At 41.4% G+C, this 12,284-nt stretch overlaps 2 protein-coding genes across 3 annotated transcripts in view; one reads left to right on the top strand and one right to left on the bottom strand.

Annotated features, from left to right (window-relative positions):
• The window catches only part of LOC306972186 (calsyntenin-2-like), a 109,865-nt gene extending 102,188 nt beyond the window's left edge, over window positions 1–7,677 (top strand). The window contains exons 11-18 of the mRNA XM_079568706.1: window positions 997–1,163; window positions 1,263–1,411; window positions 2,787–2,992; window positions 3,681–3,848; window positions 4,042–4,187; window positions 5,197–5,317; window positions 5,410–5,600; window positions 6,208–7,677. Of these exons, the coding sequence (XP_079424832.1) occupies window positions 997–1,163; window positions 1,263–1,411; window positions 2,787–2,992; window positions 3,681–3,848; window positions 4,042–4,187; window positions 5,197–5,317; window positions 5,410–5,600; window positions 6,208–6,393 (1,334 nt within the window). The 3' untranslated portion in view covers window positions 6,394–7,677. The remainder of the gene's footprint in view (window positions 1–996; window positions 1,164–1,262; window positions 1,412–2,786; window positions 2,993–3,680; window positions 3,849–4,041; window positions 4,188–5,196; window positions 5,318–5,409; window positions 5,601–6,207) is intronic.
• Window positions 7,678–8,736: 1,059 nt separating this feature from the next.
• The window catches only part of LOC306973151 (SPRY domain-containing SOCS box protein 4-like), a 53,091-nt gene continuing 49,543 nt past the window's right edge, over window positions 8,737–12,284 (bottom strand). For both annotated transcript variants that reach the window (XM_079569978.1, XM_079569979.1), the window contains exon 3: window positions 8,737–9,523. In XM_079569978.1, coding sequence (XP_079426104.1) covers window positions 9,396–9,523 — 128 coding nt within the window. In that variant the 3' untranslated portion in view covers window positions 8,737–9,395. The remainder of the gene's footprint in view (window positions 9,524–12,284) is intronic.

The raw sequence follows: 12,284 nt of genomic DNA, 5'->3' as shown, positions 1-12,284 counted from the left end.
GGCTCCACTTAACACTAAATGGATGCTTTTTCCCAACCCACTTACCTTTTAGCCATGTGTCTTTTAACTAATAACAGAAGAGGCCGTCTAGACACTGCCAGTCCAAAAATATCTGTTCTTAAACACAAAGACCTTGTCTTGATGAGAAGCTTTCAACTCTTCATTTGTCGCTTTAGCAATACTATAGAAAAGAAGGAGGCAGAAGAGAATGGCTCTGCTGCTAAAATAAATTAGACCCGTCTGACCCCGAGCAAGAACCAAACATGGAAATATGACAGTTCAGTAGCAATGGCAGTGTGCTGGTTTATATACAAAATTAGACGAGATGGAGACTGGAGATGAGTGTGTTGTGGCCCCATGGACATTTGCTTGTTATGTTTATTTATCCACAACAAAAACATAAAAGATTGCCCTACATTTGTGTTTAAATCAGTTTCACATTGTCTGCTGGACTGGGCAGTTTTGCTTGTGTCTCCTGTGTCTCTGTGCTGAGGCAGTGCCCAGAGTGTTTGTGACGGTGTGGTGTCTCTCCCAGTGTGATCCACACCGATGCAGCTGAAGCAGGTGCCTCGAGCGGCACGCTGCTGCTCTCACTAATATCTGCTCCTCTGCTGAGCGCTCCCTCAAGTCCACATTACACTCAGAACATTATGTACCATAAAACATCTACTCAGTGCTTTATGGAGGCGAGGAACCGCAGACAAGATATTCACAACTTTGTAACATGGCAGACATGGTTCCAAAAGTATGTTTTGTTTGCAAGTGTTAACAATGCATACAGTTCGACAAAATCCAAGCGAGACGAGGAACATTTGTCTTTCAGGTGGGACATTGTCACTGAAGTGTTTGAGAACTGCTTCCGTTACAGACTGTGTCATTACTTCAGTTAGTAAACCTGTTAAACTCAGCTATACAACCTTTCCTGTTTTTCTGCACCTCTTTGATGGTCATTTAAATTTCTTGCATTTTTGTCTCGTCTGCCTCGCCCCCCTTCAGGTGGAGAGGTAGCGACCCCGCGCTTCACCCAGTATTTCCACGGCAGTCTGTCAGGCCTGACAATCCGGCCGGGGCGCATTGAGACGCAGAAGGTTATCTCCTGTCTGCAGGCCTGCAAAGAGGGCCTTGATATCAACTCCCTGGAAAGTCTGGCAAAGGACATCAAGGTGTGAAATATTACTCAGGTTTGGCGTGTGAATAAATGCAAACTAAACTAAACGTGTCGATATTCTAAAAGTCAAATGTAATCCTGTTTTTGGGCTTAGTTTCACTTTAATCCCGCTCAGTCGGTACTGGTGGTGGAAGGAGAGGATCTGGACAGTATCAACTCCGCCATGACCAAAGTGTCCTACATCAACTCAAGGCAGTTCCCCACACCGGGCATCCGGAAACTGCGCATCACCACCACAGTACAGTAAGTTAAATGCATGAACATTGGCATTATTTTATTACTACTTTATTTTATGATTCATTTACTCAAAGCATCAATTGTAATGTTTTCTTCTGAAGAGATTTTTCCAAGTTTCGGCATCTTTATGTTACAGGCAGAAAGATCCGATGATTCACCTCAGTATTCTTTCCTTGCCATTCTAGATGTATTCAGCCCTTGAGCTTCCATTCATTTAATTCTTAATATTGTTCAGGGAGAATAACATCCTTTTGTAAACAAGGTCATGGCTGTTCATCTCTGGGTTTTGCTAATAGCAAGGTTATTCCATCTTGTTCATCATTTCAGCTGCATTTTAACCTTATTTACACAGAACAGAAACCAAATAATGACAGACCACTGTTTCATCTCAATTGAAAACATCAATAGAAGCCTGTAAGAAGTACTGCATAAATGTTTGTCCTGTACATTAAAGGGATATTTCAGGATTTTTGACAAAGGGCCTCATTTCCTAGTTATCCAAAGTGCTGTCGATTTCTGGAGATTTATTTATTTATTTTTTTAAATCATGCCGTGTGGTAAACATATTGTAGACCCGGTATCCTAGCAGGTCACTCCACCGCTGCGTAGCTTAAAACCAGGAAGCTGATGCTGATCAAATATAAGTTATTTGAAATGCAAAATGGTTATGTTTCAAAAATCATTTAGTCAACGCAGACATTTATATGAGTAGTCTGGTGTTACCAGTGATTTGCCTCAGGTGCACTGTGCTTGGGTCGGACTGTTTTTAATGCAGGCCACTAGTTACCATAGACATGCACTAGCATTGCACTAGCCTAGCACCACTAAACCCTTCAAATAAAAGGACTGCATGAATTTAAAAAAAATATGCATATCTCCAGAAATCAACAACACTCTGGATAACTAGGAAATGAGGCCCTATGTCAAAAATCCTGAAATATCCTTAATTGGCCCATATTATGCCGTGTATAATATTAAGACCAAGGCCTAAGACCTCAAAATGCTTGCCCTCTGATATGATGAGGTGCCGCTGCTCTTGTGCTTTCAAAGCCCACGCATATTCTGGGTTGCCACCACTACAAATTATTTCTTGCTTGTTTTCAGCTTTATTCAAACTTGACTCCTTCTGTGCCAGCATCAAGTTTCTGCTGGCAATTCAAATTCTTGAATTTTGTGTGCTCAAGAATTTGTGATGAATTAAAAAAAAAAGAAAAATAAACATATTTTCTTTCTGTATATGTTACTTTAAGTTAAGTTAAGCATGTGCCACAAAGTTTGAAGGAAGAAGTGTGGATAAAGCATAATAGGCATGATCACTTTAGCTATACTATTCCCTAATTATTAGAGTGAACACTATGGCACTTTTTACATTCTTTTCAAGGTGTTTTGGTGAAGATTCTTGCCTCTCCATCCCAGACGTCAAGGCCGTCGTCATGGTAATGCCTCCCAGTGAACCGCGGATCACCATCTCTGGCTCGAAGCGCCTGGTGCGACCGGCCAGTGACCTGCGCTCACCGCTCGGGGTGGCCCCATTCAAAGAGGTCCACATCACCAGCACCGTGATCAGAGGGGACAGCCCGAGTGGGAGTGAGTCCAGTCACTGCACTGACTGTGGAGGCAGCCCACACATCCAGTCATGCAAATGATAACATCGTAAAATTACAAAAAAGGAAAACATGAACAAAAAACACTGCATTTCATCACAATGCACTTTTAATTCTGAACACCGTTACAGACTGTCATAACTCAGCGTTGACAGTCAGATGGCTCTTGTTGCTAAGCTGTTTCTGTGACATCATCTGCAGACATGCACTGTAACACTTAAATCTGGTTCATATACATTCAGTGTTATTGCCATGTCAGTTTTGAAAAAATAAATAATGACAAATTGTTGGCGTTGACACTGAGGTATTTTGCCATTCTATGAAATTGTATTATTTATATTTGCTTTGATGCCAGGAACACCTCAGAAAACTACCTTACAAACCATTTGAATCACTTGTGTGGGAGGTATTGGTGATCAATTGTGTTTGGTCTCCTAAATGGCTATAAATATAGAACACATAAATGGCAAATTGCCGTATGGGTCAGGAATATTGCCATAGTCTGCAAAAATCCATTCTGCAATTCTTGGCCATCATCTTTTAACATTGATTCTTGTGACCATACACTTGTGAACACTCTTCAGTTTACAATTATTTTTGGCCCATAGAAGCTGAAGTTGAGGTGCATGTTTGGGTGCATTCTTGTAATGATTAATATTGTGTCCACACAGTGCACAGACCAGGTGTGACAGAGCTCATGCATAACCTGGACTACTGTGACGTGCTGCTAATTGGTGACGAATTAAACCCCGAAAGAGAAAGTCTGGAGATACATCACAGCGCCTTGTTAGGAAAACACCTGGACGCCACCAACTCCACCTCGGGACTATCAATATACGGTAGGCGCGCGTCACGAAACCCACCTGCCACTGTGACAGGCGGAACAGTCAGTACGGCACCTGGCCTTTACACAGAAATCAATAGGTTTAAACAGGACACTCCGTCTCGATGGACCTAGACGGCTGTAAAGGTCTTGTCAAAACTTCTAAAACACGGAACTTACAGAATAAATGTGTGCCTTTGGTTTTGCAGGGGTGGACTCCATGGCGCACTATGAGCAGGCCCTGAGACAGATCCGCTACAGAAACTGGCGACCGGCCACTTTGACTGAGAGGAAGTTCAGAGTGACCTGCTCTGAGCTGAACGGACGATACATCAGCAACGAGTTCATCCTGGAGGTAAGTACTCAAAAAGGTATTCCTGTCCTACTATGTTGAAGTAGCGCACTGAAAATGTTTAATTTATAGGCTTAAAGCAGAACTAACTCATGCCCCTAGAGGCCATAAGCGCCACTGCAGGTGTCTTAGCATGTAGTGTTTTTTTTACTCATTAATTGTCCATGAGAGTAAATACTACGCTGACAGAAAAGACAAAGGGAGAGAGGGATATTGTACATCCAATTACACAATGGAGATTTTTTTTTTTTCCATTAAAACTAGGCTGTAAATACTGTTGTGGCGATAGCCCATAGTTAGCTTTGCCCGTTAGCCTGTTAGCTTCTTCTTCGTGATTCCATTAGTGTGTATTGCGCCTCCGACCCGGTGCAGGGAGAGTTGCAATTGTGGTTTTCTGACCAGAGACATGAAGGGGAGATGTAAGACCCCCTAATCACACCATTAACACTTGTATTACTTGTCTTCGTACTGCTTTAAACTGAGGCCTTTTCCCCAAAAACTTTTTCAAAATGTTGGTAAATCAGATCATCCAATAAAATCAACTGAAGTAATTTTAGAGCTAGATTGTTTATTTTAACCTTATGAGCCCACCTGCACAGCTGTGTTATTTAGTTAATTGGTTATTTCTTTGGTGACTGAAAACTATGAAACTGTTCGATTTATGCAGTTTGTAATATTAATAACTAATGTTGGTTTGTTGATTGGAAAATTGACCATGGATCAATAGAAAATGAAAAATATTAGTTTGAAATATTATGGTTTTGTAGTCTTCTGGAGATGCTTTCCACATGGGCAATTGAGGCTTTACAAATCTAATTACATTTGAATTAAATAAGTCACTTTTAATTTCCACAGTATGATTGTCTGGGTTTATTTCTGGTTTTATGCCCATCTTCCTTTTCAATTTTGAGCTTACTTTTTTATTGAGAAGTAATCACTGCGGTTAATGGATTTTTGAGACTGCTTTTTTTTTTAGTATGCGTACACTGATTTTGTTCTATTATCCACACAGATGAGCCTGCTGCATCACTCGGCCCCTGTGGAGCACGCAAACCACATGGCAGCCCCGTCCCAGTTTATGAGACCAGTTCATCACCCTCTTATGATCCACTCTTTCAACTCACATATGTCAGGTATACCGCGGCAAATGTCATTCATTACACTGGAAGCTTCTGAAAGGTCAATTCCACAGCTTGTTATAACCCCATGACCTTAACTCATATAGGACCAGCACCGCCAGCCGCCACTGTGGTCATTGTGGTTTGTATCGCCGCCCTGGTGGTGATTGTGGTCATCGGCGTGTACAGAATTCATGCCACTCACCAGGAAGGCTCCAGAGAGGACGAGGATGAGCCTAAAGACTGTGAGATGGACTGGGACAACTCTGGCCTGACCATCATCGTGAACCCCATGGAGGTGAGTGTCAGTAACAAGGAATCACCCCGGACTTAGGGCGGCACAGTGGCGCAGCGGTTAGCGCTTGTGCTTCGCAGCTAGAAGATCCTTGTTACTATGTAAAGCGCTTTGGGTGACTTGTGTCATGTGAAAAGCGCTTAACAAATAAACTTCCATTCCATTTCACAACAACTGCGATTGAGAGCACAGTCCATACAGGAACTGCACTGGGCTTTTAGGTTCAAGTCTGTTACTGATACTTCTGATACTTATTTATTTATTTTTAATGTAGCCTATACAAATGAGACTTGCATTGTAGCCATGAGCTAATTCTCACTCACAAGTCTTTCATCTCGGCCTATTGTGCATGTTTTTAATGGTAGAGGAAACCGGAGCAGCCGGTGAAAACCTACGCCGAACATGTGACCTCCACACAGGAAGGCTCTACTTGGCCCAGGGGTGGAACCTGGGACCTTCTAGCTGTAATGCAAAAGTGCCGCACATATTCTTCAGGTGCTGAAAGAGAATAATGGGGGTTCAATTACAAGTTGGTATCCGTTTGATAGTGTGTAGGGTTGTGCAAATATTCAGAATTCATTCACGAAGACTTGTGAAATATGTTTTCCAGAACATCAGTGGCGCACAGGCAGTGGCTGAAGGGGAGAATGAGGAGTACAGTGATGAGGACGAGGAGGAAGAGGTGCAGGTGGCAGGTCTGACCAGTACTGACTCAGACAACACCGACGAAGACGAGAAAGAGGAGACAAGCCGAGTGACAAAACTGAAGTGGGACAGTTGCTCCGGGACATACTGAGCACGTGCAACACAGCCCTACACAATCTGTTGCTGGAAATGATGCAGAACACGCACACTTATTATTTCTGATGCAAGGTCTCCCTCTGTTGGACAAACTCAGAACATCAGACTAATTTGAATTCACACTAGAAACAGCAAAAACAGAACAAGCACAGTCACTGCATAAGCAAACACACCCTGTTTGATGTTACATAGTGTTTTCTTTGTATAAATGTTCATAATATTATTTAAGGCAATATATTTTCAAGGGTAGATTTTTACATCTTGTTTTATCAAAGATGAATTTCCTACATACATACATAATTATTTACGAATGCTGTCTTTGTCTTGATGCACAAACTACTGTACCATTATAATACATACAGCAGGTATATTATAACATTCATAAAATGTCAGTGTCTTGTCTTTATGTCCTCAGTGTCGGTCACTGACCAGTGCTTGGTTTCTCACAATGGGAACCAGATTCCTGGCAAATATATGCTTGCATATTTTAGTCATGCATTTTAGAGTTTGTCTTGCATTATAAGCATTCATGTCTTCTTAATGTACCTAACCATATTGTAGCAACGTTGAGCATTAATTATATACTGTTGTCTCTCTCTAAACAGAAGCCCCTATGCAAATGTGGGTTCCATTTCAGAAAAACACAACATAAAACACTGTTTTTGTTTGGGTTGACAATAAGTCTTTTGCTGAAGGCAGGCCTCATCTATAAAGGTAAGAACACACACATAAAAGGGTGCATTGAGACCCTCAGTCAGTTTGTTCTGGAGCCGGTACTAACTAAAAGTCCTTAGAGTTAAAAATACATATCAAAGCGGTGCATCTTTAACCTTACAGAAAAATAATGCAATTATTTCATTGATGGCAAACAAATGAGAAACCAATGTGATTTGAATGTTCACACTTTTGTGCAATGGCCTGTCATTTGGAAAAGATGAAGCTAATTTGTGATTAGACTAAATGCCTCTAAATGTGTCCCATTAGAGGAGATCTTTAGCTTGTGACCTCTGCCCCCTGTCCCTCTCTGTTGGCCTTTGAGCGCCTGTGATCGTGATGTCATCATTGTGAGACAACTGCCTTGTTTCCTTCGTCTCTTTTGTGAATTGTGCTTCAACAGATTAAGCGATTGAAAAAAAGATTCTTTTACATAAAAAAATAAACCCTGTACAAACGTTATTTTATATTTATAAATATTGGGTCCTTTTTTCTTTTTGTAAACAAAATGGTTGGGATTCCTTTCCTCTGTATATTGACCAATAAAGACTTGTTTTAGACTCTACATTTGTTATTTGTGTACAACAATACATTTCTTCACGGTTCATCTCTTCTTCTCTCTTCTTCTTTTGTCATGATGTACATATGGACTTAAGCCAAGTTTACACTGTGTCCTGAAGGACATAGATACTGGACCTGTTTCTAAGACAATGGATGAACAAACCCTTTCAAATAAACTGTTCATACTATTTATGTTATAGCTACAAGAAATTGAGAACTATGTAGCCTAGTTGTATTACGTTTGTGAAGTTTGCTCATCTGTTTGTAAATTACTTTAATTTTCATTACATTTTAGATTCTAATTTGAAACCTTTACTGATTTACCTCATACCTCAAACTGATATTGAATTAGAATATTAGGTCAGGGCAGGACAGGACAGGACACTAATGCTCAGGTTGAGATTTCAAAAGGCATTTAAAGCAAAATGGCTCCTGCCCCCTTGTGGCTCGATTGAAATAGGATTTACAGACTTGTGCCTGTTTATTCTTAGCAATAATACCAGTGAGGAGGGGGTCAATTACCCAGAGCATCGCAGCAAAAGTAGGAGATTGTAGATGCCTCAATTAGTGCTCAGGGATCATATAGTTAAACCAGTGATATAGTGTCTTTAATTCCGCATAGGCTAGAGTTTGGTATTTGATGCTGGGAATAAAATTACAGCTTGTTTAAACCCATTTGGAAGTGAAGGCAGTTAATCTTTCCTCAGTGCAGCGAGTACAGTCTCATTAAAAGAGGAGTGTAAATTGTTCTGTGGGTTGAACAAACCGGGCTTCAATTTATGACTCAAACTCAAGATGAGATTGGATTTGTGAATGGTTTCGCCATATTGTAAATGCCACCGCAGTGGAGTGTGTACTTTCAACATTTAAATGAACAGTGTGCAGGCTGCCCACTTAATCAGGGGGAAACGATGGCTGGCTCTGATTACAGCAAAAATGTACCAAATTGTGTGTTTTTACAAGAATCTTTTACAAAAACGGGTGAGTATGTGAATATGACTCATGTGTTTCAACGCAAATAAAATAATAAAAACAATACACTTCGATCATCTGACAGTGTCTTTAATTCAAAATAGACTATAGACATAAGACTTTACACTGCCAACTGCATAAATAACAATAACATTCAGTAAAACTTGACATCTCGTCACTCAGTTGCCTTAATAAGATGTCAAATAAAAAGTTAAATAATAAATAATAAAATTCCAAAATCATCATCAAAGAAGCATTGTGACATGTCTGAGAAGGGCTTATACCTTGCCCCCTGAAATCATACTTTACTTCAGCCAAGAACCAGATTGGCATGCTATGAGTTCAGTGCCCTGCAGTTTGTTTGAGCCCAGGGACGATTACTTGGTCCTCCTGTCACATTGCGTTACTGTACAGTTCTCATCTCCAACACAAGATGGCGCAATCTGTCTGAATATTTTCCTCTTGTGTTGCTTTGAGTGTACGGTTTCCTTTCAAAGCATGAGTGGGACAGCGTCATTAACAATTCATCCAAACAGGCCAAGTTTAAGCAGCTGTGAATTGCCATGAAGCTGGTGCCATCTTGAAGTCAGTCAGTCATTTGTCATTGAAAAAAGGCCTTGTTTTTGAGTAGCCCTGTGCTCTTTCTTGAGTGCGGACTCGCCCATCATTTGTCATCCTCTCATATTTCGCCCTCGTCTACAGCCTGCGCGCCCAGACATGATGGTAGTTGTAGTGTCCCACTGGTGTCCGTCACTGGTATTGGAGGTAATTCTTGAGGGATTGCGGCAAGGGGAGGGTTTCGATATCCTGAAGGCGCTCGCGTCCCAGGGCGAGGCGGGCGGCTCTGCGACACAGGTCCATCAGAGGTAAAGGTTCGGCTGTGGAGAAAACAGGAGAAAAAAAAAGATATTCAGATATAATGCCATTTGTTCCTTGACGGAGCATTTTTCACACTTCTCATTTGACACCTGTTCAGACACTTCCAACTCATCTGAATGCACCATCTGTCAGGCCTGGTTTTTATGATCTCATTGTTAGAGGCGGTTAATTACAACGCCACCCCCTCATCTATGTTTTTCCCCGCATTACTTCAAAGTCAGGGCCCTCTTTGACCTTCATCTCGTGTTGAGGGTAAGGAGGTAATGGATACAGCGCGATGTAGCCCGAGTAGGACACACCCACCTCTGACAGCAGGGCCGGATGACACAGGGATAAGAGGAGGAGGTAAACAACAATGATAAGGGAATTTATTTGTAATGAATTAAAGTAGTGTAGTACCATTGGCCTCATGTAAAAATTGATTGTAATTGTATCTCCAAATACAATAGTATCACAAAAAGCCGCAGTGAGGAGCCAGTCACGCATTCACTCTCTCATTCATACATATATACGCAGACACTGGGGGCAAGTAGGGTGAAGTGTCTTGCCCAAGGACACAACTACAGTGTGCATTTGTGGGAGCAGGGATTTTAACCCACGGCCTTCTGATCTCGAGACGACCCACTCAATGCAACTTTATAATGTGCAGTAGTACAGTTTTAGTCATGATTTTTGGTTACATTTCAGCCTTGTGTGGACTGTCCATAATTTGTTTTGCCACAATTTTTCATACAGCTAATGTGTGAAGATGTTCGTAAAAGGTCGACCGATATGGGTTTTTCTAAGGCCAATGCCGATAAGCTCAGCGAATATTTTTGACCGTTATTTTTCCAAATGTCTGGTCTAAAATCCTGTAAAAATATAAATACTTGGCCACTCCAGCAGTGGGGAATCATAGTTTCTGTCCCAGCTTTGATTAGTTACTGTTAGCATTAGCATTCTACCGAGATATCGGCTTTGATCTGCACTAGGTCAGCCAATAGCCGATATTATAAAATCCCAAAACATCGGCCCGATATATCAGCCGGCCCAACCACTAATGTACGTGCAAATGTTATGAATATTAGGTCGTTTTCCCCCTCGTAAAACCTTTAGAAGAGACAATGGGTACCAGTTATTGTTTCATTCAAAACATTTAAAAACCAAGTCCAGTAATTTCCTGTTTACGGTTTATCCATCAGAAGCAATTTCCTGAAGCCACTTTGTAATATAGCGTCATTCTGTTTTATCATCCCATCTCTTTTAATTACTGGTAATGGGCTTGGCTGATTGGCTTAATTACAGCACAGGGTGATAGTAAAATAACCAACTCCTCGCCTTCAATTTTTGTGCAAAACAGCAAGCAACAAACTATGGCCTTTGACACTGTTGCGTCTCAACTGATCAATCAAGACACAGACTAAATGAAAAGATGTGTGGAGATATGCAAATAAGCAAATGGCTAGACTTTGTGTTTTTTTTGGTTCGTGGGGGAAACGCTGCTGTTGTGTCGATGGGAGTCCTTTGCCTCCTGCGTCTTCTGCACCACTGCTGAGAGCTCAAGGTGACACGTGAAGGATGTAGACTCCCTCACGCACACACAGAAGCAGCGCGCGTCGACTTTGAGTATGTTTGTGTTCTTCACAGGGCACACTCTTGAATTGTGCGACCTCCAGTTTGACTCCATTACTCTGCCTTCAGGTAGAAGAACTACAGGGAATGACTGCGGCGACTGAAGCGAGTGGTCAACTTAGCGCAGGGGAAGAGCAGAAATGGCATGTTTGCAATTACGGAGAAAACAACATCAGCTCTGACCTTGGCTACACGCGTTCATCTCTCTTGCCCTATTGTCTCCATTAGCAACCCCTGAAGGAGTCTATCCCAGTACCTTTGAGTCAGAGTAAACTCAGATGATGGGATGAGATGACCTCTAAATGGACTTGCTATCAAGCATAATTGAGGCTTACAAACATAATTTACTTATATCATTTGATTCAAAATTATTTAAGGATAAGAAAGTGACTCTGAAACACAGGTGCCAGGTCTCGTCAGGTTTTCTGCCTGGAGCCTCCTCTGTAGGCAGGAGTGGGAATGACAGTAAAACAAACTTCTGCTAACAGCGAGGTTAGGAACTCCATTTTCATGAGGCTGTGACGAACTGCTCAATGTCAGATTATGGGCTAAAGTGGAGGACAGATTGGAGCGCTTCAGCAGTAGAAGAAGAAACCACCAAAGTGGACATTACTCAAAACTGCATGAATGAAGTGAAACACTACTCCAGGTATGTTGCTGACAAGGGAACAATGCTGTAACATGGCTTTATAACAAGGTTTGAGTTCAAAAAGTCCATTTTGCATCGACAAAAAGTCCCCTTTATTCAATGCATAAATTAGACTCAATTTCACCAAAAAACTATTAGCTTCTTCCTCTCCTCATCCCTGACTTGTTGCAAACTACAAGAGGTAGCTCAGGTTACCAATAAACTCTTGATCGCAGTAGTTTGAAGAATATTAATTGGTTTGGTTGCAATAGTCCAGTTATTACCAGTCTGCATGTTGTTAATACATCAGCTCTGATTATTGGATTACCTGTTTACTCAAGTTTTTTGATTTCTCAAGGCTAACTGTCATCCAAAGTGCAGTGAAACCAGCCATACGAGACAGTAAAGATCCTCAAAGTTGATATGTTAGAAGCAGGAAAAGTATCTGCACTTGAGTAGCACTGCGGTAGTCAGTAGTACAATCTTCAGGGTATTAAAGTACTGATACAGAATATAACACA

This window comes from Gobius niger, assembly GCF_951799975.1.
Source record: "Gobius niger genome assembly, chromosome: 13".
Lineage (NCBI taxonomy): Eukaryota > Metazoa > Chordata > Actinopteri > Gobiiformes > Gobiidae > Gobius > Gobius niger.
This window is presented reverse-complemented; position numbering and strand designations above follow the sequence as displayed.